Raw genomic sequence first — 26,292 nt, forward strand, 5'->3', positions numbered from 1 at the left:
TGCTGTTTCTGTGCAAATATTTTGCAGCTTCTGCTTCTTTTTCTGCTTCTTTCATCGCTAATCAAAAACTGCAGCAGCTTTGAAACAGTTTCCAAAAAAAAGAAAACCCACACAGAAAAAGACTACCACAAAAAAAAAGTGCGTATGGCACAAGGTCGACCCACTTTTTTCTCCGTCTTTCTTATTTACTCTTTACCCTACTCTGTCGCTTGGGTACTCCGCCATCTGCTGGGCGTCTTTTGCACACTTCCTTCTTATTACTTTTATTCTCTGTTGCTCTTCCGCCTTTCATTCGTTTTGTTGCAGAAAAAATTGCTGTATTTAATTTTCTCCTTGTCCGTGTCTCTTCTCTTTCTATCTCTCCGTCTCTGGCCTTCTCGTTTGCTCCCAAAACACAAGCACAGCCACACAAAACACACAAAATTACGACTCAGCAGGCCATCTCCGTTCTCCGTTCTCAGTCCACGCTGCTCCTTCAACTGTGTTCCCATTCCGTGGCTGTGTGTTTGTTTGTGTGCCTGGAATTTTCGTTGGTTTTTCCACACTCCAGTCCAGTCCAGTCCCCACACTCACATAATTTAGGCCGCCGCTGCTCCTTTATCTTTTTATTTTCACTCTGGCCTTTCCGTTGTTGTGTTCTTTTCTTTCTTTTGTTCTAATAGAAATTCGCAGCTGCTGCGCAGAGTTGCTTAGGGACACACCACCCATACTGTGTAATGTTAACGAGTTAACCAGCACTGGCGCTCACTGGCTTAATCTATCGATATAAGGCTATCGATCTTGGCTTTTAATTCAAATTTGAATTCAAATTCAAAAATGAAATGAGTGAAAATTTGCAAATTTGTCTCTCTTTTCGGCTGCATGTCTTTGTCGCTCTTAGTTGTTGTTGTTGTTGTTGTTGCTTTTGCTGTTGTGGTGGTTTTTCCAAAAATAAAGTGCGTTTTGGGAGCAGTACGACAAAATGACAAATCCACGACGACGTCGCGTCGCTCTGCGTCGCTGCTTCTAAATCTAAATTTATGTAAGTTTTATTTTTACTTTATGGTCGGTGTCTGTTGTGGTGATGTTTGTTGTTGCTATTGTTGTTGTTGTTGTTTCATTTTGCATGTGTTCTTTTGATTGCGTTTCGCCTCTATATATAACGCGAGTCTCTATTTTTCACGTGTCTCTGCTATCAATCGTATTTTGCATTCGTTTTTTATTATTTTTATTTTGTATCTATGGAATGAATGGTTGAATGGGAAACGAGAGTAGGATCAAAATCTGTATCAATATCCCATTTCCATATGTACACAGAATTAAATGCTGCATTTATCTGCGGGGCACAGGCCAAGAGTGAGAGAGAGGGAGGGGAGGGGGAAACAGGGAATTGCTTCATTAAAATTGTTTGTTCCCCCAGTTTATTTTTTGGCCAAAAAAGTTTGCATTGAATCATGCTTTATGGGCCACCAGCTGTGTGTGTGCCGCCGCCGCCGCCGCCGCCGCATGGTGGCAAAGGATTTCGGTATGAGGTCGATTTATTTTGTGGTTTTTAAACTGTTTCCACCATTGCATATTTAACAGTCCAGCTGCGTCTCTGCTGCAGCATATGAAAACGCAATGAATAAAATGCCACACAGCGTGGAAGCTGAATGTTGTTTTTCGGAAGGCAAAATCAAATTAAAGCATATGTTTGGCTGCCAGAGCGATTCTCCTTCGCCTTAAGCACTGTCCAACAACTGAAAACACAAGGAATTAAGCATTAAGCTTCAAATTGAAAGCTGCAGATTGTTAACAGGCAATAAGACATTGTTTTGTTGCTTGGAATTAATCAAAATAAAACAAATTCTGTATACATATTTGTTTATGGAAGGTCACACAAAAAAACACACAACAAAAACAACTGATTGGCACACGCTTTTGATATGCTTTTGATAGTCCTGCTCCGCTTGTAATCTATCATAGCATTTGATGGGGAAAACTCATCCAAAAAGCTAACAAAAAATGGAAAGAAGAGACGAACATCTGTTGGAAGTGCTCTGCGTGTTCCAAGCACATGGTCAAAGGCATTATACCCTGACATTCGAAAGAGCACTCAAATTTCTCACTCTCTGGCAATGACAGAAACAACACACAAATTGGCAAAAAAAAAACCAAATTAAACAAATTGAAAATGGGCCGACAAGCGATCAAGCAGTGGACGGTGGACGCTTCTTTCTTTCTATTTATTTTTTGTTTGTCTGCAATGTGTTTTATAGGCCCACGCGAACACTCACACACGGACATTATAGTGGATATGTTGGGCTTTATGGTGGATAGACTGTGGGACAGACATGCGATAAATCGTCGCTGATATTTATAGAGGAGTTTAGTTTTCGGCGACGCACCCAAAAAAAAAAAGGCAAAGCAAAAGCGAAAAGCGAAAAGCAATCACGAAAAGCAGGCAATGCTGCATATGACCTTGCCATACCCTTCCCTAAGTAAGAGAGAGGGAGAGAGAGAGAAAGAGCGAGCACTTGGCTTTCATTCTCCGAGATTGGAATGTTGCATGTTGCATGTTGCATGTCAGAGTGGAAGATGCAACTAGGAGAGATAAACAGAGATTTAATATATTCAACATTGGGAATATCCAACAATGGGGGTTCCTAAATAAAGCAGTTCAAGAAACCAAAAGAAGTGCCATGTGCAGGGAAGGTTCTATATAGATTCTTGTCTGCATGCTGTATGAAAAGAGCTTGCTTGAGCCCAAAGATCGATGTCTTTTCCACGATCCTTGCAAATTGATGATAGCCCCAGTGTTAGCCATCGATTGCTTTATCGATATTCATCTGCAGCCTCGTGGCCCACGTATGCACTTGAGCGTTTATCGATTTCCTATTCTGTTTTGATGTTCATTTTGAATGCTTTGTTGCTAAAGTGCTTGGTTTTATAGCTCATAAATTACACTGTCCGACATGCGAATGCGACATATTTTAAATGTATATTCGGAAAAGTTACAGATATCGCAATTTGTTATTAAAAAATAAATATTTGTATGGGGGAATTGCTTGTTCTCAGTATGTTAGGATGTTATCTGCAGAATACATGCAAAAGTCTTGATTTTGTCGCACAGTGTACACATTTTGTGTTGCGCTGAAGCGATGGGGCGACAGATGGTGCCATTAATTTCGCTGGCAAATTTTGAGCAGATTTAATTGCTTTGCAGTTGGTTTGATTAAAAAATAATACGAAAACAATCGATAAATCAATCGAGGCGGAAAGCAAACAGGTGGCGTAATAGGGAAAGCGTTTTAGGAGGGAGAACTAAAACTAAAAAACGAAAACAAAAACAAAAAAAGGAACACAGAAACTAATAAAATTGCTGCTAATCAAAGGTTGCACGAACGATGTGTGGTGTGCTGATGCCGCAACGTTGTTTTTTGCGTGGGAGCAAAGTGGAGTGGTGCTGAGTGGTGGAGCACGAGGAGGGGGCTGTTCGCCCCTGTGCCAACAACAATAACTAATCAAAAGTGAGTGTCGATGGCCCGCGGGGTGGCGTAAACAGTGAAGGGGTGCCAAATGGTTTAGGGATTGTAAACTTGGTCCTGCTCCACACACACACGCACACACACAGACACATGCACACAACATGCCTCAAAGTGGCAGCAGCTGCAAACATTTAGCAACTCGTTTGGGGCACTCACGTAAGCGCACCACAGCCACAGCAAAATTCACACACAAAATGCAATTTTCTGGCTGGAATTTTCGCGAATGTAAACTCAAGATATATGTATTTCTGTGAACTTTGAACCCCAGATGTTGCCATGCCCATTACACCATGAATTGTTCTAATTTAATTTGATTTCACACATTAGTTTGTTAAACACCTACGGGAGTACCCCCAACCCATGCCATGCTGCTCGAATTCATTTTAAATTGAGAAAAATCGCAGCTACGCTGGCACGAAATCACGAAAAGTTTTAATTATTTTCTAACAGGCGAACACACACGCAGCAAACGGCAGGCGGCAAACGGAAGTTGGCAAGCGGCAGACGATGGACACGGCGGAAGTCAGTCCTGGGCGGGAAGGGAGTGCCAGTGGCAGCAGACACAGGGAAAGCTGGAGGGCGAATGATTGGTGTGGGACACCAATTTGATGCTCTCATTGAGCAGCCTTTAAATGAATAGAAAGAGCGATTAAAAAAGGATTTTAGGATACATTTTCAATAAAACTCAATAAAAATTTGAAACTTTAATTTCGAAATAATGTGGATTCGTTGGATCACATTTAATGCAAATTTCCCCTAAGTGAAATGACACAGAGAACAGCGAAATGAGAGATGGTAATGTGAACTTGGTTGGTCCTTGCCTGCTACCGTGTAGTGAGTCACTTGGTGTGAGAGAAGTGAGGTAAATCGAGGGGGTAGCAGCCAGCATTCTGGCACGCCATGGCCTCAGCAGATCCATGGAATTCTACGGCAAAGTGTGGGCCTGTCAAATGGTATTCTGTATCACTCCTCTCTTTCTCTCTCGCTCTCCAGCTACAGGAGAAAGAGAGGGAAATTAAATACGTTAAATAACGTACCACACACACACACACACATTCCCACGGCAATTTGTGGTCATTTCCTTTTTCATCAGCTTGGGCAATAATTTCTATGTCCCCGTTCTCGTTCTCTCTCTTGTTCTCTCATCTATCTCTTTCATCCTTGCCTTCTCTGCTGCTACCTCTGTTTCTGTTTTCTTTGCTAGTTTTGTTTACCGTTAGGTTGCGATACGAGGACACACTGCTCTGCTCTCCAGCCAGCAGAACGTGCCACAGGATGCCACAGCTTAAGAGTTTTGAGGCTGAGACAAGGAGCAGCATTCGCAGGCTAGTGTCGAGGGCGTGACTGGGAAAGGTGGAGAAGGGAGTTGGAGTTGGGCGTGGGGGGAAGATAGAAATATTTTGTGGCAAGCAGAGAAAAAAGAAACACGAAAATCCAAATGAGAAAGAGAAACAACAGACGAGTGCCTCGAAAATGTGATACCCTGCCACAGGCTTTTATTTGGGAAACGAATTTTCAATGCAATTATCGAGACGAAGCCGAAGCGGATGGGGATTTCTCTGCCAGTTCCTTTGAGGGGGTTAATTGGGATTCATTATTGAGCATGTGCCCCCCACACACACACACACAGACATCCTTAGACTGCCTGAGTTGCAGAGCGTACATAACGGGTTTTCAATTAAAAGAGGCAACAAATTCCAGCACACAAATTGCGCTCAATTCATTCTCTTCTGTCGGTTTGTGGTCCATGCAGGGATAGAATTATTAAGTCTTTCGTAAGACCCCCCCCACCCCCCAGCCAGTGTGCCACACTGAACGCAATAAAATATTAACGTTGCAACAGAACATTCCTCTAACGACTGGCTTGCCACTGATTAAAGCGAGCAGCCGAAAACCAGTTTGGAAATGCCGCTGAGAGAGATGAAATGCATAAATTTTGGAATGCAATTTGGTAACTCATGTGGAATAATGCTCTTAGGACGCCACACACGAGCACAGGCCTGTGCATCTCAGTCACACACTCGCCATCTATCCATCCATCTCGCTCGCTCGCTCTTTGTGGCTGCATATGTGTGTGTGTGTGTCGCAAGAGACTCTGGTGGTGGTCTCTGGGACATTTGCATAAATATTGCCTGCCATGGAATGTCATCCATCCAAAATCCTTCCACACACATACACAGTTTCCATCTCTATCTCCATCTCTGTCACTCGCTGTTTCTGCGGCTTGCACTCGCTAGGTGGCGTTGTAATCAACTGTGTCAAAATGCCAGCAGAGCAGAGAGAAAGTCAAAAGTCTTTCGTTGGAAGGAGTGAGGGAATGGAATGGAAGCCAAGTGAAAACACATGGACACACTCTAGGGACATTTCTGTAGGAAATTTGAAGGCAGGTGAAGCATCACCACAGCTCAGCACAGCTTCAACTCAGACATTCTAAATTGAGGTTAAAAAACGAAACGAAACCAAAAAAAAGAAAAGGAAAAGAAAATAAAAACAAAACAAAAACAACAAATACACGGTCCAAGGCAGAAGCAGAAGCAGAAGCAGAAGCAGAGTGGCAGTAGAAGACGCAGCTGGAGGAGAGGCAAAAGGCAAGTGGTAAATAAAACAAGATAGAAATGAGGTGGGGTGGTTAGGCCAAAGCATTTGATACACTCATGCTGGCAGCAGCAAGGTCCAAGCTTGAAGTTTTATTTTATTTTTTATTGCATTTTGCCCCAAGCAGCAATGGGTGGGGTGAGCAGCAGGTAGCAGAGTAACATTTCTTGCAATATCCGTTATGCCCGAACTGCAAAAGAGTAGCAGCAAAGCAAGGCACTGCTGCGACGACAGGTAGACAGACAGACAGCCAGCAAGATGTGTCAAATCCCCAGCTCTCGAGCTCTCCCTCCCTCTCTCTTTCTCTCTCTTTCTCTCTGCCATTTGCTGCGTCACACGCTGCTGCGTTTCCTTTTTACTGTTTCTCTGCTGTTGGGGGTTGTAATTGACACTTAAACTGAAAATTAGAGGCACAATCGAGGCAAAGCGAGCAAGAAGAAGGATCGCGACTGCTTTGACACCCATCATTCATTCAGCGTACATAGAGTACATAGCTATACATACATTATATGTACATGGTACATAAATTATGCCAGACGCGCGGCGACTGTCTCCATTCATGCCACTGGCAAGACGTGAGGCTTTCAGCTAACCCTCCTTGTTGTTGCTGTCAAAGGGGCAAGTGTGAACGAGAGCAGGGTCGCCGACGCCCTTTGAAAGTGTAATGAGAGCAGGGGCCAGAAGCAGCAGCCAGAAGCAGCGTCATTTCAAGTGCCCGCATGCGGAAGTCTCTGCTGCTGCTGCTGCTCTGCTTTAAGCCTTTGCTTGCGTCACAGCAAGCGCCAGCGGGGCTGCCACACTCGTCCTGCCTACGGGAATGCCCACACCAGCCCGCTCTCTCTCTCTCTCTCTCTCTCTTGCCACCTGTTCTGTAATGAATTGTAATTTGAACAGACGCGAACGATGACAGCGAACATGAGTGTACAAGTATATGAGTACGTATCTGTGTGCATGCGTGTGTGTGTGTGTGTGTGTGTGTGTGTGTTGTGAGGCTGCTATTAACTTAAATTACGTAGCACACTTTTGTGAGCATCCTGCGGATTTAACGGCTGCTTCTATTTTTTCCTTCATCTACTGCTGCTCTGTGTGTGCCACAATAGCAAACGCATTAAAGTCGCACTCACACACACACACACCTGCACATGCAACACGAGAGTGGTGGGGGGTGTCTTTCTCCTTCTCTCTCTCTTGCGAACTGAACAAAAACCAGAAACAAGAGTCAGTGCCTCGCATCAGAGATGCCCCTTAACAATGTTTATCTAAAGTTAAGGTTATAGGAGGTAAATAAAATAAATGCCTGCATCTGGGAACCACACATTACCAATTATAGAGCAAGATATTCCAGCAAAAGATTTCCTTTCATGGCCTTAGAGATCAGAGATCGTAACTATTTCAAATGGTTCTTATTGGAAATTGAGAAACCAATATTGATCCATATTCCTCACACTTTTGGGGTGTTCCCCAACAACTTTAACAACGGGCTTGTCATGGGTTTTTTAGGCATATTTTTCTATATAGATAAAAGCATTTTTTGCTGGTTTAATGTGTGCCTTAGAATCACCCTGAAATAAATTACATTTCTAGCTGCAGCACTGCAGAAATTGGAACTAATATTTTTGATAAATTTGGTAAAAAATTAAAGTAGGAGGAGGGTATACGACGTACCCTCTACCTTGTACCAATTTGAGTGCTGAACGATGCCTTGATTAAAGTACAAAGTACAGCATACAAATATAAAGCAGAAAACAAAAAAAAACATGGTCTACCTCCCGGCCATACACAAACGGACTCCCTCACTCTGCCTCTCACGTAGCCGCTCCTGTGTGTGCATGTGGATGGAATGGACATTTGCATAGTTATGTTTTGTCAGTTAACACATGTAATACATGCTACATACATATTCACATATGTTTGCCATGGCAATGGCTTGCTTCAGTTGAAAAATGTGTGAGAGAAAAACACAGAGCTCGGAGCACACAGAAACCGAAACAAGGTGTAGAGAGAAACAAACACGCGCACAACTGTGGCGATTCTGGGAGAAGACTTGGCAAATTGTATTCGAAAATGTTCAATTTATGGAAATATTTTGCATACACTAAAGGGGAGCGAACACTGATTGATGCTCGATGGTTGATGCCTGATGGGTTGCACCTCCAAATGTTTACTCGTAAATGTATGTTAACACAGGCAATGGCTGAGGTCGATGCTGATATTGTATATCCTTTTGCTCACTAATTAGAGCTGCTGCCATACAAAATATATATCGAGTAGCAGTTGCAACCAGCAGCTGCATTGTTCGTACTTCGACTCGTAATTTGCATGGAAATGCCATGGAAACGCTTCGATGGATGTTTAAATCTTTGCATTCTGTTTGATTTTGTAGTGTATTGAAATTGTTGAGCAAACGCTCCAATTAGGGTAAAGAAGAGAGAGAGAGAGAGATGGAGAGAGCAATTTGCTACTTTGTGAAAAAAACTGTTGAGAAAAACATCTGCACAACAGCATCATTAAATGCTGTGTAAGCACAAGGCCCACTTGAATGGAGGTATTAAATCAGTCCAAAATAAGCAAATAAAAAGGACAACCCACAGACCAAAACGAACCGCACCGCACTGGACTGGACTGGACTGGACTCTATGAAGGACCTGCCTTATGATGATGCTGCTGCTGCTGCTGCTGCTGCTGCTGTGGCAATCGATGCCTTTTGAAGTGCTTCCCAAAGCGGCTTTAACTGTTAAGAGCCAACCGCCAGAAGGTCAATAGAAGCCCAACGGAGCAATGAAACGAAGCAAGGCAGCAAAAAAAGTTCTCCCGAACGCAAACAGAATGGCCAAATTTGTGTGGAAAATACTTAAAAATGATGCAAAATAAGCAGCTGGGGATGGAAACTGATACAATAACGGCAGACGATGGCCATCCAACCAGCTCTGGGGCTGTGGACTCTCAGCTTATGACGAATGAATGAATGAAGCCGAAAAGTGTAAAGAAATTTGAAAAACAGGCTTAAAAATGAGAAAACTAATTGAGGAAAAAGAGGAGAAAGCGTACAGTTTGTCCACTAATTGCATCGAATGCTTGTGCCAAAAATGAATGTAAATATGTAGTCCCCTTGGGCACACACTGTTGTCGTTTATGGAAGTTGCGGTTAAGGCTAACAATTGGTCCGGGTAAACGGTTAAAGCGCTGCGACAGGTGCGAATGACGGAAACGGAAGCGGAAACAAAACGTTGCACTTGGCATCCGGCAACCAAAATTCAACAACAACACCCAAACATGGAAGGGAGAGGAAGAGCAAACCCCAAAAAACAAACCGCAACGATTAGGAACATTTTGGCAACATCCGTTGGCAGTGCTTTTCGGGTACTCCATTCCACAACAACAACAAATGTGTCACATGCCCCGTAAAAACATCAAACAAGAAATGACTTGGGCAGAACCAAATAAACAGCGACAAGCTCCTTCGATTGCTGCAAAATCTTCAGATTTATGTTTCCAGCATTTAAACTTTACTGAATTTATTTTGTTAAAGTTAACTGCATAAAAAACAAACTGGAAAGAGTCGAAGGAGTCTCAAGAAAGGGCACTCCCTGGACCTTTGTGGCTTGCAGCAGCCCCACTGCCATGTCTCACGAGTGCCTCTCGTATTGAATTTAATTTAGGGTCTGCTTCTGCTTCGGCTTCTGCTTCCGCTTCTGCGAAAGACAAATACTTTTTAATTATTTATTTATGCATATGCCCGAGGGGGGAGCGAAGACCCGGGACAGGGCTCGACTCTGCCTCATTAACAAAACAAATGACAGCCCCATTTTAGTTGTGCCACTCGGTGTGGTGTGGCAGACAGCTGGGCGCCCAATTGTTGCCACACACTCGCGACCTTCGCTCGGCAGGCGAACAACAATGAACGCGACACACCCACACATGCCAGCCACAGCCACAGCCACAGTCACAGTCCCAGGCTCACGCGCTCCCTTGGCAGCTCAGCCTCTGGGCACGCACACTCAAGTTGCGTATACGCAGCGTTGTCCACCCCTTGCTGCTGCCCGAACATGGAATGACAGGCAAAGTGAAAAAATGGCTAAGGGAGACTCTGGCGCACGCATTAAAGGATAAGAATAAGGATTCGCTGCGAATATGTTAATTGTGCTGCGTGTTGCTGCGGGGAATGTGCCTTAAGCTGCTGACAATGAATGATAATTCACTTATAGATTGATGAGGCGGAACAGGGCCTGTGGATCGATAAGATTCATGAGCAGCGAGAGGCGGGAAGGCAGTCAGTTAACACAAACTCAATGGCCGTATGGCCATCAATATCCTGGCCACATTGTCCCTGAGCACCGGGCTCATTGTGCGCTGCTTCTCGAGACTCGCCGGCTGCGCGTGTGCCTGGGAGAGTTGATAGAGATCCGCATAGTACTCCATGCCGGCAATGCCCACCGCATTGAAGCTGGCCGACACCTCGGTGCAGTCAATGATCGAGGTCTTGAGCGGCGTCACCAGCAGCGTGGAGTAGTACGGCACCTTCTTGCCCTCGATGAGCTCGCGGACGAGCAGAACGGCGGTGCGTGAGCCGGCCAGCAGGTTCCAGCGGGACCAGCTAAAGTTGTGCGATTGGGCGAGGGTCGAGAGGCAGGCGTAGCAGTGCATCTCCATCACGTAGTTCTTCTCGCAGGAGCCCTCCGTATAGCAGAAGGCATCCTCATCGGGGAAGATGTCCACCGCGGAGAGTATCAAGGTGGCTTTTAGCTCTGACAGCGACAGCGTCTTTCCGATCATCTCGGTGAGGCCCTGGGTGCTGCCGCCCTGGAAATTGTTGACCGTGTAACCCGCCGCGCTGATGGTCATGTCCAGGCTGATTAGCGATGCCGTAAAGCTAAACAGAATGGTGCCAGGACTGCAAAAAGGATGGCACAGAACATGTCAGGGACTTGTCTGCTATTGGGCATTTTTGTTGACTTGCTTTTTCATGTCTGGTCGCAGGTCCCAGGTCTGGTAGGGCATGTTGCTGTATTTGTTCAACGCAAAGCCAAAGATGCCTAAGCGAGATGCAGAATAAGAGAGGAAAGGTATGCCCTGCACTGCTCTGCACTCACCCAATCGTCCTGTGCGAAACTGTATCGAGAGCTTGTCCTCGTTGAACTTTGTGTCGTGCACATCGCGAGTGCTCCACTTGCCCTGAGTGATGGCCGCCGTGCTGCTGAGCTTCTGCCTGCGCCTGGAATAGCCAGAAGAAAGGAGTGGGGCAAGCAGTTCCAGGATGCTTAAGTATGCAGGAGGGACTCCCACTTACATCTCACTGTCGCTGTTCTCGCTCTGACTCTGGCCGGTGCCAGAGGCCAGCAGCAGCTCGTGCAGCGTGTTGCCCGCCGTGGAGGCGCCCTCCAGCAGCTCCAGCAAGCTGTCGACATCCTCGTCGTCATCCTCGCTGCTGTCCTGGCCATCGGCTGGCTGCTTGGCGTTCGCCTTCTCCGTATCTGAGTCGAGCGGCAGCTGCGAGTCGCGCACAAAGGAGATGCCCGTGTAGTAGGCAAAGGCAGCGGCCGCTGCGGCTGGCTGCAGGACATCCACCAGCTCCTGGCTGAGCGGCTGTATGGCATCCGCGTCCTCCGTGTCCAGCTGCTGCTGCTCCCCCGCCTCGCTGCCCGCGGAGCCAGTGGGCGAGAGATGCTCCGAGATCTGCTGGATGAGCTCCTCCTGCTGCTCGCGCGGCAACTGCAGCCGCCACAGCCGGTCCATGTCCTCAATGAGCTGCGAGAAGAGGTAGCCACAGGGCAGCACAGGAGCAGCCTGGCGGAACTTTAGCAACTTGTCAAAGCACAGCGGCGGAAACATCTCTGCCGGCTCCTCAGTGTCCAGGAAATCGGCCCCAATGCCCAGGCCCAGCTGCAGCTCATCCGAAGTGTCGACCTCGAGTGCAGTCTGTCCCTGACCCTGACCCTGACCCTGACCCAAAGGCTGACCCAGCCGCACGTGGGTCTGGCGGGCGAGGAACATCACCCGGCGGCGACGCTGACCCGAGCCGGACTCTGCCGGCGTCGTTGCCTCGAGGCGCACACAGAAACCCTGCGGCAGACGCGGCACCACAAACTCCTTGACCAGCCCGTACAGGTCGACGTCGCTGGGTATGGCACGCAGGTCAAAGTCCGTGATCTCGCGCAGCGCCTGCTGTGGCTCCGATGTTGACTTTTGGGGCCGCAGGCGCGCGGCCGGACAGCGGGGCGAACTCTTTAGCGGACTGGGCTGGGCGTTGGTCGAGAGGGGCGTGGCCTCCGTGGGTGTGGCTGTGGTGGCAGCAGCTGCCGCATCCATGGGGGCAGTCGGCGACGGCTTCATGCCATCGGCCAGCTCCATTTCGAGCGTTTCGATGTGCGTCTCCCAGCGGCAGGCGACGGGCGGCTCGAACCAGATGACAGAATCGGGTAACCTACCGAGTGGGGGGGAAGGTAAGAATAGGTGGAAGAGACTTCTGCGAAATGGTAGATGGACCCACTGCAGCGTGACCAGCGCCAGCTTATCCAGCGCAGACTCAATCATTCGCATCTCTGCTTCGATTTCCTCGGGCAATCGTCGCACGCCGGGCAGCACCGGTGGCGGTGGCTTGTAGGTTTGATAGTAGTCCTTGAGCACCAAACTGTTGGCACAAGTAACTGAAGGGAGAAGAGAAGAGAGTGCAGTCGGAGTACGGAGTGGGGAGCATCATCTCTGTGGCCTACTTGTTCTTATAAAGGAACGCGCATTGAGCTGCTTATCCTGTTGCGGCGTCTCGAGAAAGTCAATGCAGTAGACGCCACCGATGATGCGATATTTGCGCAGATTCACATCCGTCTCGAGCATGCCATATGCCTCTGGGCCAATGGCCCTGCGATGCGCACGACTCAGCTCATCCTCGTACTCCGCATACAACTTGTCCACGTCGTAGGTGCGCTCTCGCGTTGGCTGAGAGCTCGCCGAGTGCTGCTCCTGCGTCAGTTGCTCCAGCTCTGACAACGGAATGTCCCGGCCACACTCGTCCAGCATGGCCTGCAGGATCTCTTTGCGCTTGCGCCACTCGCGTTTCGTTTGCCGGAGGATATCTAAAGTGCAAAATGGATAATCGTTGGCATGGGAATTGGCTTCCATATTCTGTTCCTCCTACTGGCATTCTCGGAGCGTGCATGCTTCAGTCGATAGCTGCTGCAATAGTCACTGAAATGATCATAATTCAGCCACAGTCCACGCAGCGCCGAACTCTGCAGGCGCACTGTCGGTGGCAGCGAAATTTGCATCTCGATGGTGGGAAAATCAATCTCATTGTGTGCCGATTGTTCGCCAATGCGTGCCTTCGGGTTGATGGCACTGTCGGGGCAGGCAAGAACAGAAAGTCAATTGATTTGGGGGCAGTCTTTAGACTTACATTTGTGCATCCTTCGAGAAGGTCCACACAAAGCTCTGAAAGACATCCGAGCTGTAGATGTGCTTCGAGACGCCTGGTCTATCGATTCTGTGGCGGAAAAAGAATCAGCAAATAATGCAAATAACTCAATCCTTATCCTCAATCCGATACTCACTCCATATCGCGCTCTATGTGGGACATTGTCTTGTAGGTAAACTCATCCAAATGCTGTCGCAGAAAGACTCGCATCTCCGTCTTAAGTTTGGCCAAGTCCGCTGCCACATGCACCGAGCGCTGCCTGAAGGGCAACATCTCGTCCAATTCGCTGAGAATCTGTGTGCCAAATGTTCAGTGAGTTATCTCTCGAGTGGTCCTGCAGACTCACCCCCAGCACCTCCTTGATGCGTTGGGCATAGACATCACCGAGTCGTCCTTGTTGCTGGCGTAGCGAGATGCGCGTCAGATCTGGCACCTGGGCATCCTGCGTGAGCAGCGTTCGCTCGTCGGTGCGCAGCAGCCAGTTGCGTGCCACACGCTGCCGCTGTGCAATATCCGCATGCCACTGATGGATGTACTTGCGCAGATCACTCGGACTGGCGGCATTCGGCAGTCCATTGCAGCGCATAAATTTCTCCCAATCCCGTTCGTGTCGCTCCCCATCCTTGATGGCTTCGATGGCCGTTCGCACTCCCTCAAAGAATTGCATGCTGTCCTTGAGCTGTGATCTGCGTTGCCGATTCTCTGCCACCTCCTGCTGCTGACGATGCTTGGCCTGTTCCATTTCGAGTTTCTTCCGCTGCCGTGCCTCCTCCAGTTTCTTGAGTCTGTTGTAAGGGAATGGGCGAGGGATTATCGCAGGCTTAGCTGAAATGTGTCCTGGCGCTCACTCACTTTTCCTTTTCCATTTCGATGCGCAGCAGCTCGGCCTGCTCCGCCTCCAGGCGTGCCTTTTCCTTCTTCGAAAGCTTCTTCTTTGGTGGCTATAAGTAGATGGGAGCTGGAGCATAATCTTTCTCTTCATAATTGACTCTCCGAGTGAGGATTTCATGACCTACCATCTTGGACTGCTGCCGCTGCTGCCGCTGCTGCCGCTGCTGCTGCTCTCTGTGGCAAATGGCAACTGGCAACTGGCAACTGGTGTCGCTGGTGCCTGAGGCAACACCATGACCCTCATTCCTTATTGATTCAACACCACCATCGCCTTGGTTACCTGTTGTTACCTGCCCCATTGCTGGGGCAACTACCCCTGCAACTCTGCGTCCTGCTCCGACTGTCATCCCTTTGCCATAATTTCCTTAATTAAATATTCAACGAGAGAGCTTAGTGGCGGCTACAACTGTGTGTGTGTGTGTGTGTGTGTGTGTTGGCCCCCGGGGCAGGTGACAGGATTTGCACGTCGCACGGTGATGCTGCAACACCAGCTGACACCCCCCGACACACCTCGCTGTCTCGCAGCCAGGTTAAACGTTTGTTCATCAACCATTTCGTGATTATTTCTGCCTGTCGATTCCTTTCCCTGACATCCCATACCGAAATCTTGATGAATAGAGCTTCCCCTTACAGATGGACATCACAACCCAAGAGGACACCTATCAAGGATAATTGTTTCATATTATTCGCAAGTTTTCTTCACATTTTTTTGGCAGTGATTCATCGTACGATGAGTGTGATTTTCTTTGGCATTCTTTATAATTGTTCTCTTCTTCAGAATCTCCCAATGCTTTAGGCTAATTTGAGGCTAAAGTGTAAACTCATTTTGGTTGGAACTTTCCCTGACATACTCACTCCCCTTAGCACTTATTTGCCTCTACCTCACTGACATACCTTTGCTTCAGCCCATCTCATCTTTCCTCTGCCTTTCTCTATCCATAAAACTTTCCCATTTCATTTTCGCAGCCTTTGTCTTTCCCTTTTCTCTCTCCAATGTGTGCAAAAGTTTTTGCCTGGGTCTACAATTTTGAGATTAAATTCAAGGGGCTTCCTGCTTTGAGGTGTCCGGTGGACAACGTCGCTTACTTAATTGCCAGACAATTTTAAATGCTCGCTGCCATCAAAGGATAGGCTTCAGTTTGGTTCCTAGGGATTATGTGGGCTGGTCCTTTTGACTTATCAATTTAATGGCCGTGACATTAACCCGCAACAGCACCTGCACCTGCCCCGTATGAAATGTCAAAAACGGGAGAGAAACCGCCTCAGGATGTGTGGAGTATTTGATCCTTTTGCGCATGGCGCAATCTTTGTTGCAAATTGAACAGAAGATGGAAATGGCAGTGGCAATGGAGGGTGCACGTGTCATATAATGCTTCGTAATTTGTGCAAAATAATGTCTACACATTGTATGGCAGCCGGTTGTTATGCCAATAAAGCCCCAAAAACCCGCCTGCTGGCTGCTCCTGGATTGGGACTAAGTACTCTAAGGATTGGGCATGGCTACTGGCTATGGCGTTGGGCACAAACAGAGACACTTGGCAAGTGGCTGCACAATAAATATATATCATACGCACCGTTGACGTTGACAGATAGCCGTTCTGGTGACGCGGCAAGCGACAGGCGACAGGCGACAGGGAACAAACTGTGACATAAGTTGCAGCCACCAGTTATCACACAATGGGCTGCTGTCAGCGGTGCTGACGATCCTTAGAATTTGCAGCAGTCACCAGGCACCACACCACAAGACACCATGCCATGCCACCATCTTTGGTATCCATCTCCTGAATGCCTCACGCTCGAGTGAACTCTGCAGTCTGACAAAATTGGTGAATGGAACAGGAAGCGCAAGAGGGAGAGAGTCTGTGGCAGAGATGAGTTTCGCTCGCTTAACCCTTCCGCAGACTCTTGGCATAATTGCTACATGCCGTTTGTTTGGCCAAAAGTATAAGTTCTTCACCTCCAAAGAAAGACTGCATAAGGGCTGTTTGAGTGAATAAAATAAACAGTTGAAAGTTGAAAGAGTTGCAGTTGCAGTTGAAGTTTCAGCCTGCATGGGCATATCCACTCTTGGACTCTCACATTTTGCACATCTTTTCTGGGCAAGCAGCACATTCGCGGGTTAACGCGACCTGCAATACAATTTATTCCCTCTCCTCAAGCGTGCTCCAATTCATTTTCATTTCCATTTACCATTTTCCATGTATTTTCTGGTGACTTTTTTTCGGTCCATTATTTTTTCTTTTTTTTTTTTGTGGCTGCCTGACAAATTGCTGCTGCTACTGCTGCTGCTGCTGCTGGTCTTGGTCTTGGCCAACAGATGCTACGTTTTTTTTTACCGAGTCCTGGCTGCGCTTGCCTGACATGTCCTCATCCGGACAAATTTCGTTTGCCTTCTAGACGGCAATCACACATACTGAGATAGAGAGAGAGAGAGAGGCCACTGAGAGTGTTGCGATTATTAATTACCCTTACATGTGTGTGTGTGTGTGTGTCTGTGTGCGCTGTCCAGCTGCAGGCCAGTGCCTGGGCCTCGGTCTGGTCCCCAATCTTGATCCCCATTACCATTTTCGATTTTATAATTATGTATTCTGGACTGCTGGGTTGCTGGCTTATATCTAGTGTCCAACTGGGTGAGAATGACTTTGGGCCCTGACAGCCAACCGCCGCCCCAGTGGGAGGCAGACGATGACGATGACGATGAGGATGGCATGGCAGGATGAGCGCCACAGTGCCACAGTGTCACAGAGTGGCAAAAGTGAGGCGAGCCGGAATGGTTTCTTAATGTGCTCACAGCGACGTTGATGGCATTGCAAATGTGCACACGCTCCAGTCCTTCAGTCCTCCAGTCCTCCAGTCCCTCATCCAGTTTTGCTCCTTCGAGTGCTTAGCAGACGACCAACCGAGGACCTCCCTCCTTTTATGTTCGCTGTCAGATTTGGCAGAGAGAAACAACTGCTTAACGCCATTGGAAGGGAAGATGGAGGATGGAGGATGAAGTATGGTGTGGTGTGTTTCATAGGTGTGTGTGGTGTCGGGGCTTCTACTTCCCCTTGGGTTAGATTGAAAATTGCAAATGGCGAGTATCTATATAGACAGAAATTCCCTTAAGCCAAGCCAAATGATTATTCTCGTGCCGAGTTGATGATCAGATTTCGTTGACATAATTGAACTGATGAAGAGAATCCTTTGTCCATGCCACATTTTGTGTGTTGTGTGTGCCATCAGTGTCTCTCTCGCCTCAAGGGCCTCTTGTCTCGCACTTGATGCATTTTATTTGTACCGTAGAAATGTCTCCAATAATTGCAATTCAATTTACTCAAGGACATGGCTAGGACTCATGTGACTCTGCTCCGTAATGAAGTGTAATGAAAGTGGCTTTTGCCTTGGGACTGTGCTTTTTCAAACACATAATTTAATATTGCTTAAAATATTTATATTACAATTATTTATTAATATTATGCCTTTCTTCTCTCGTTTTCCCGCAGCTGCCTGTGCACGCAAAATCTCATATCGTCGTTTAAACGTCTTTCCTATCCTATGAAGTATCAACTACCAGTCCTCAAGGCTACGGGACTACACAATTGCAAAGCCACAACTACAAAACCAACCGAAGAGCAATCGCAATTAAAAATTTAAATCTTCAACAAACAGACACACATTTGACCCCAAAGAGTGACTAGATCCGTGGAGAGCTGGGGATACGATGAAGATAGCTCCACAGATTGCTGAGTGTGGCCATGGGCGTGTCATATCTGTATCTGAAAGATCTAGTAACTGGCCGACATTTCCACCCCAATGAATGAGCTGAGAGCTTAATCAATTCGCTGATCTATGCTGACAAGTACTAGCAATCTAACGGCCAACTGCCAACACTGACCATTAACCAACACTGGTGGGCGGGCAGCAGCACTGCCCAACACTGACGATCGGCACCAATCAGAGCGCTCGCAAGGAAAGAGACTACACACTTTCGGAGGGAGTCTTAATGCTATCGGGACATCCCTTTCGACCGAAAATTTGGCCAAGGATAAATTTAGCTAGAAGATAAATTATACAAGCAAAAGCAAAAGAAAGAGCCGAGGGACGATAAGGATGACTTTTGCATACACAAAATTGAAACAATAATTAGAATTAAAATTGAGACAAACATTCGCTGAAAAACAAACAAAAAAACAAAACACTAAAGGAGATAATGAAAACGCCCATTGTGATTCTTAATTTTAGACATTAGGCCAACAGAAAAGCAAAAAGAAACTCAACCAAAAACTAAAAGCAAAAGGGAAAAGCAAGAGGAAACGAAAACCAAGGATAAGAAATAATCCAGCGAATGTAATAAGAATGATATTAAGCAAGGAGAAGGCAGGAACAGCGCAGGATCAGGATCATAGAGCGGCAGTCTAAGAAGAGATAGAAACACGACCAAACAAAGGCTACTGTGGGCGAAGGAGTAAGAGAGCGAGAGAGAGAGAGTATGCAATAGCAACGCCAGCCGCCCAAAAAGGACAACAACAATTCAAAGTTTAATTCCATCCAAAAGCGAACGGGGAAGCAAAAGCACGGAGGCAAAAGGGACAGGCGTCTCAGTCAATCTCTGAATAACATTTCCTCAACACGACAAAAAGGAAAAGCAACTGCAAACAGGATCAATTGAAGCTGACAGGCTTCGTCCTCGTCCTCGTCTTTGATCCAGAGCACCGAACCCCAACAACAGACCAATCGCGAGTGATTTGCAATTTTTGTGGTGTTTTTTTTTGTGTTTGGTTTTGGTTTTGATTTTGATTGGAGGCTAACGCTGTTAAAGCTGCTACCACTGCCACAGTCAGAGTGCAAAGAGTGCCGCCGCCAAGATGACTATGTGGCAGAGTGGCGGCATGGGAGGCCATGGCTCCCAGAACAATCCATGGATGAAGCTGATGGGCATCGTGCACAAGGAGCGACGCCACACCGAAAACGTCCAGAGTCAGTCCGGCTCCAACGAGCGCAATCTTAATCAGTAAGTACAATAAAAAACAACAGAAAATACTATAAATATACTGAGTCCCAGAAAAATACCATAAATAATACCGGTGAATACCAGATAAAATACTAGAGGCAAAAAATGGCTTCTAAATGGCATTAAATATAAATTCCGACTCCTAAATGGATTCACGAACGAATGGAGAATGCTAAGGGAAACACAACGGAAAAGGGATGAGAATGTTGATGAGGAAAAGAGAAAGAAGGAGACAGATGGAGAGGGAGGTTGAGATTGAGAGCAAACGTGCAAGCAAAAGCTGAAACTTTTAGAGTTAAGTCTTGCATCTGCAGTGACAAAAAAAAAGAGAGAGAAGAACAAGTCCAGAGATAAGTGCGCTGCAACCTGGTTAGGTTCCACGCCCCACTGTTCCTTCGCCTGGCGCTGCCACAGGCCACCTACAGCTGCTGCTCCTGCCGCGACACCATTCAGCCATCAATAAGCACAGTTTTGCATACTTAGGTACATACATAGTGGCAATGCTGTGGGTTGGGAGAGGGCAGCCCATGGCTACGTGCTAGAGCGCAAGAATGTTTGACACTGCTTGCGCACGAAAGTATGCAACGGCCAGTGCTGCCACGCCCTCAGCCCTTGTCTCTGTGTGTGTGTGTGTGCTGCTGAATATCGAATGCGATTGTGATGGTGAATGTGAATGTGAATGTGTATGGTGGGATGCCATGTTATGCATATTGGTCGTAAAACATGAGCCAACTGCGCAATTAAATGGCCCGCAATGCAAATGGAATGCCCCAGGACATGGACATGGTCCACCCAAATACAACAGCAACAACAACATAGAAAAGATTGACCTACGCCTACGCCTATCCCACCCACCAACTGATTCCGTTTTCTGCTTCTATTTACCACACATCAACGCTGAGGACAGAGCTGCACTCGGATTGTCCGTCTGTCCGTCCGTCTGTCTGTCCGTCTGTCGCTCTGCTGCTCTGTCCCTGGGGGCACCTTGTTTATCCAAGTGAAGCGCCCTGTAAATGATATATCCAACTGGTCAGTTGAGCTGCCGCTGCCACACTCCCACACAACCGTCTCCCACTCGCACTGGCACTCTGCCGATGTGGCTGCTGCCGCTGTTGCCATCGGAAAGTGCAGCTCTTTGGGCTTTTAAATTGGCTATAAATGCGCTGGAGCATAAATGGATTTACACACATGCAGCTTGTTGCTGCCCCACCTCCACTCCACCACACCCGGTCTTCAGATCTGCCGCTCTACCATTTCCATGTTGCATGCAAATACATGCCACTGCACGAGCCCAAACGAAAATCGGATCCATTTCCCCCATGCTTCGATGGCATATGCCTACGCCTCAGTCACTTTGCTCGTTTAAAAAAATGTTCCCCCATCTCTTTGGCACTCTCTCTCGCTGTCTTTCGTGTGTGTTGGTGTGTGTGTGTGTGGGTGAGTGCTCTGTTTCAAGGATTCAAGGAAGTGAAAATGGGAAAGGAACTTCCGGCAGCCAGATGAGCTGAGCGGATGTCATCGTAGATTGAAAGATGAAGTAAATGGGAACCAAAAAAAGAATCTGGCAACATGATTTATTTTCTCACTATTCACCGAAATGCTTTTCAAAACAGAGTTGAGAGCTCAAACTATCCATAGCTGGAAAGTGATTTTTCCATCTCTCTCTCTCTCTCTCTGTCGAGGGGCGTTGAACTTTTCAATTGCACCCCCAATGTATGTACTCTGCCCCCGCTCAAGCGGATTAATTGAACTAGTTCCCCAATTTGCCAACTAATGTGCTCTTGGCATCCACAGCATCCTGCATCCGGAGCACCCCCAGCACAGACACACACACACACACACACACCGTGGCACACTTGCACACTCGTACACGGAGAGGGGCACACATACACAATGGAAAACACTTGAAAATGAAAGGATAATAATAATATTTTTATTATATTATATTTTTACTCGTACTCGGTGCTCGTAGTTCTTTCTCTGCTCTCTCTCTCTCTTGCCCGCTTGCATCCACAGGAGTGTGTGGAGGAGAGGTCAGGTCATGGGGTTGGCAACTCTGTTGCTGGGTTCCGGGGTGTTCTTTGGGGTTACAGGGGATGGCTTATGTGCCGCCTCTGCGTTGGCTGCAACAACACTCGAGTGTTGTCGGCAGGGAGGGACAACAACTGTAACTGTAACCAGCAAGTGTTGGGCAACGCTTGCTAACTGCGCGATGATTTCCAGGATTTCAGCCGGATTACTTTTGTGTGTGTTTGTGTGCCAAGTGTTTCGCAATTTATGGCTGGCCCTTCACATTCGGCTGCTCGTGTTTCTGTTCTGTTTTTCAGTTTGCAGTGCCAAGTGGCATATTTGATTACTTTTAAATGATTTTCAAATTGATCATCTTTGACTTATGTGGGTTGTGGCAAACGGAAGTTGGCTCTTGTATCCAGCTCTTGTGTTCCACCAGCCCTTGCCTTTGGTTTTACTGGTTCAGAACTAGTTCCATTTCATTGATTTAAATGTTCTGAACTTTGACATTTGTGGTGCCCTTCCACTTGCACCAGATGGTCCCAAAAACACACACACAAAAAAAAGGATGAAACATTTATCATTTGGCCATAATTTGCCAGCCCCTCTTGGCAAGTACAGTCTCGCTGTTTGGCTGTTTGGCTGTTTGGCTGTTTGGGCACACTTCATGCATAAACACGGCGAAGGTCAGACGATGCTGACATAAAAGGTTTGAGCCCTGGCCTCAAAGGAGGGAGAACGGGAGATGGTTATAGGGTTCCGGTTGCAGCCAGGAGTATTGCTAGTTTACCTTTTCTTTAGCTGCTCCTGCTTCTGCCCCACTTGTTCGCCTTTTTTTGTTGGCTCGAGCAACAGTTGAACATTTGGAAATTTGCATAAATATTTCCCAGCGCCCGCAGTCCGTGGCTGCCACTTCTCCGCTTCCTCTGCCGTGCCACTCGAAATTTATAGAAATGTTGCACGAAACTGTTTCCATTTTGCTTGGGCAGGCTCCAGCTACAGCCCCCTGTCTCTCTCTGTCTCTCTGTCTCTCTGTCTCTTTGTTAAAATCCTTTTGGGTCGGTCCAACATGTACGATTCATATGAATATTTTATAAGCCCTTGTCTCTCACTCTTGTGCGAGTTTTTGTTGCCTGGGCGTTATTTATGCGGGGAGACAAAGTTGAAGTTGACGAAACCATCGGGATCGGGTTGGGTCTGGTTCGCTTCGGTTGTGGTCGTTATATTTAACGCCAATGCCACCAAAAGCTGTGACATGAACAGCAAGGGAAAGGACACGCACGACAGACAGGACAGGACAGCACAGAACAGAACAGAGCAGCACGGGACAGGACAGGACAGGAGAGGACAGCACAGGACAGGAGAGTCTTTCCTCTTGCAGCAAATGGATCTATTTTGCATTGAAATGGAAATTGAAATGTCCGCTGCGCGTCACCACAACGGGAGACAGGGATTGGTACTGGGATAAATTGATAGCTCTATCGGCACATGTCCACATACCATGACAATGCCCCCAGTGCAAGGGAGGGCTCCGCTAATCAGATTTATTGAATCTCATCATAAATTGCAGTCTCGCAGTATCGTCTGTGGTCTATTCTTAGCGAAAGGGAGAGTTCTTCTGCCCACAATTTGTATCTGCCTTCAAACTGGAACAGGGACAGTCCATTTTGGAGAGCTTTCTGCACGCTTATCCTGTTGTCAGGCACACCAGGAGCAGCAGCAAAATGAATTGATTATCTTTTGGACTAAACAAGAAGGGAAAGTCTGAAAGTGTGTGTGTGTGTGTGTGTGTCCACACCGGAAGTGGATTACTGGCAAAGTTGGTTTAGATTTGTCAACGCCAGTGGAGGCATCTGCCCGCGGCATACAGGGTGATGAAAGCCTTTTATCGTTCACTTGTCGTTGAATAAGCGACTACCCAACGATTACCAATCGATAGTCCTTTTTTGCTACATTTTCAATGGTTCTTTGACCGAAAATGGCACCCTGTCATCGTGGGGCTCTGGCTGTTCCTGCGCCACCCCGTCATCGTATTCTGGTTGCCTGTCATCGATTGGGGATTGCATGAGACACGTTCGTTACTTATTCTTGTCCATTCTTCGTCGACGTCTCTGCACCTCTGTCTAATTGCTGGCCATTCGTTTTGGGGCTGGCTAAGTTGCTGGCCGACTTTGCTTATCAGCGCTTTTCGCCGCTCTGCCACAGGCCAGCCACACCCGTTGCCCGGCCACCCATTTGTTAGCCAGGCTCTGGGTAAATCATTTTTCATTTGCCTGTTGAAATTTTGCACTACTTTGTCTGCCACCTGCCACCTGCCAGCTGCCACTCGTTCCCGAGCGTGCCGGAAGCCTGTGGGGCAGAGCGGGGTGTCTGCTGTCTTTTTGTTTTGTTTTGTTTTGTGTGTGTTTTTGGGCCGTTCTATTGAACTTTACTCAAGCGAAATTAATGAGCGGCCCGGGGCCATAACACGCGCCAGAAGCCAGTTCATTACCGGTACGGATTTTGGTGGGTGGTTCCTGGTTTTGGCTGCTGCTGCTGCTGCTGCTTCTGCTCCTGTTTCCACTTCGCCCACTCAAGTGCACCAAAGCGCGAAAAGCATTAGGGGGCAGGGGCTGGGGGTGTACGGACATTTTATTGGCGAACATAAAACGCAAAGTGTCAAAGCGAAACGTTTGCAGACGAGAAGGTTGGGCAACATTTCAATTGGCACGGCCATAAAAAAAAAAGAAGAAAAGTCACAAATGGAACCCTGCTCTAGTGGATTTGATTTAAAATCGGGTTTGGCTCTGGCAACTGGCAACTGGCATCTGCCATCTGAATCTCTATCAATTTTGCATTCATTGAAAGCAGAATTAAATGTTGTGGTTTATTTTGTAGGCCACCAACTCGAGTGTGTGTTTAATATTTATGCAATTTAATTAGCATTCGATTATGCTAATTAATTGCTGAATATTAATTGGAATGCATTGGCTTTACCTCATCGATTGGCAAGTGATTCATGTGTCCATGGAGAGGACTGCAGCAGCAGCAGCAGCTGTAAGCGACAGACGTTCGTCTCGTTGACCATTTGACTTTGATTTGTTGTTTGCACTAGCAAAGTACAAGTGGATGTGGAATGCCTCTTGTTTCTGCATTCACACTGTGCCGCTGCCTTTGGGTGGCGCTTCGAGTTGCGCGACGAACAACAAAAGGAAGCCAGACAAAAAAAGCTGAAAGACAATTCCTAGCACTCAATTAACGCATTTAAAACTACAGAGGAAGAGAGATAGATAGAGAGGATGAGGCAGATCTGAAGAGTAGAGGCTGTGCCACTTGTGTTTGGGTTTTATTTCGAGAAATGGCATTGTGCATCTGCCTTCTGCCTTCTGCCTTGTGCCTTTTGTCTGTGGCACGAAGCACAACCACATCGACAAGGCATTGTCTCTATCCGACAATGCAGCAGCAGCAGGAGAAAGCCGAACCCGTTTCCAATCCCCAGCCCATGCCCAATGCAACCAAATCCGAATCCCAGTCAGAGTTCCACCAATCATTTCTCATTGCTCTGGCATGGAAAAGCTGTGTGCAGGAGGAGACTCTAAGCTGCCACACAATCAATCAAAGAGCCAAGGCTGGCACTGACGATCAAAATCCCTTTCGCTTTTCGCATTTCGCATTTCGCATTTCGCTTTCCCTCCTGCTGGCAGGGCTAATCGTGTGCCCGATAGGGGAAAAGTGCCACAAGTTCAAGTGCTCTTTGGTGCATAATGCTGGAATTTACGAATACGATTGCTGAGATGAGAATCTTCCACTGGTAATCGCTTAACGAGTTGCAGCAATTAACGTGAGACTTGCCCTAAGCTTTTGTTCAGCATAAAACCAGCTTCTTTGTCCTGTTGGCCACCTTTAAAATCGGCCACTGATTGGGCATGAGAGCGCTTTTTGCCTTTCCATTCATCAAAACTTAAGCTGCGGCACAATTCGCCCTTAAATGTTGTTCCGATGGAGCACTGGACCCAGCCATTTATTAGCATTTAAGCAAAGTTATTGGACTGCTGAGGCAGCCCGCCTCTCCTCTGATACTTGACATTTGAGGGCTGTGGGTTCATCAAAGTTTTAGTGGCTCCATGGGCGCGTTCTGCACAGGCTCCCTCCCATCCGCGTTTTCTTACGAGCGAGATTGGCATCGTCCAGGCATCATGATTATTGTTTTAGTTGTTTTAGCTTCAGGCCTCAGGCTCTGATAATTGCTCTCTGTCTCTGCCCGCCCCTTAGCCATGAAACTATATGAATCTTTATGGCCCAGTGACCTGCACACGTTCATGTTCATGTTCATGTTAAGAGACCAAACTACATTTTGCATTTTGATTAAAAAGTAAGCACCCAACCTGCCCCTCTCTCCCTCCCTCTCTCTTAATAGTTCTCGAGGCTTTCGTCAGTCCTCGCCTTCGTTTGTCTTGCTGGTCCATCGCCTGCGCCTCCCCAGGAGACACTCGAGGCGCGGAGCTCTCGTTTGCAATTTAATGAAGCAAACTGTTGCTAAACACAACGACTAAAGTTAGTAGCCGCGGGTGGTTGGTGCAAAGGGAAGGGGAAGGCGACAGAGAGGCACTTCCTGAGAGTGACTCCGCCAGCGTGCAGATGAGCGATGGACGGATGGGTGGATGAGTGGACTTGGCACCGCTGAAGCATGAAAATCATTTGATGAACGCCATGCCATTGGGCTCTAAGGACTCTCCGCCATCCAACAGATGCTCCAGAGAGAGCAAAAGAGAAAGCGGTAAAGCAGCTTGCAAATCTGCTCCAGTGTTGGATGCCCTGTCGACTCTGCGATACCCTCTAACAAAGTCCCACAAATATGTGACACATTTCCACTGCTCTCAAATGCGATATGCCCCACGGATAAGCGTCAC

The 26,292-nt window shown here is 47.3% G+C and overlaps 2 protein-coding genes across 2 annotated transcripts in view; one reads left to right on the top strand and one right to left on the bottom strand.

Moving 5' to 3' along the window:
- Positions 1 to 10,376: 10,376 nt before the first annotated feature.
- On the bottom strand, positions 10,377 to 15,315 carry LOC117580907 (axonemal 84 kDa protein). Its single transcript, XM_034267668.1, has 12 exons — positions 15,295 to 15,315; positions 14,362 to 14,450; positions 13,856 to 14,294; positions 13,646 to 13,803; positions 13,492 to 13,578; positions 13,234 to 13,433; positions 12,812 to 13,171; positions 12,589 to 12,745; positions 11,389 to 12,522; positions 11,192 to 11,313; positions 11,059 to 11,134; positions 10,377 to 10,992 (listed from the first exon to the last, which is right to left on the bottom strand). Exons 1-12 carry the CDS (start codon positions 15,313 to 15,315, stop codon positions 10,377 to 10,379), a joined length of 3,459 nt encoding a protein of 1,152 aa, XP_034123559.1.
- A 3,803-nt stretch (positions 15,316 to 19,118) lies between these two features.
- LOC117581401 (potassium voltage-gated channel protein Shaker) overlaps positions 19,119 to 26,292 on the top strand; it is a 112,259-nt gene continuing 105,085 nt past the window's right edge. The window contains exon 1 of the mRNA XM_034268546.1: positions 19,119 to 19,393. Coding sequence (XP_034124437.1) covers positions 19,248 to 19,393 — 146 coding nt within the window. The 5' untranslated portion in view covers positions 19,119 to 19,247. The remainder of the gene's footprint in view (positions 19,394 to 26,292) is intronic.

The sequence above is a fragment of the Drosophila guanche genome, unplaced genomic scaffold (assembly GCF_900245975.1).
Source record: "Drosophila guanche unplaced genomic scaffold, DGUA_6, whole genome shotgun sequence".
Taxonomy (NCBI): domain Eukaryota; kingdom Metazoa; phylum Arthropoda; class Insecta; order Diptera; family Drosophilidae; genus Drosophila; species Drosophila guanche.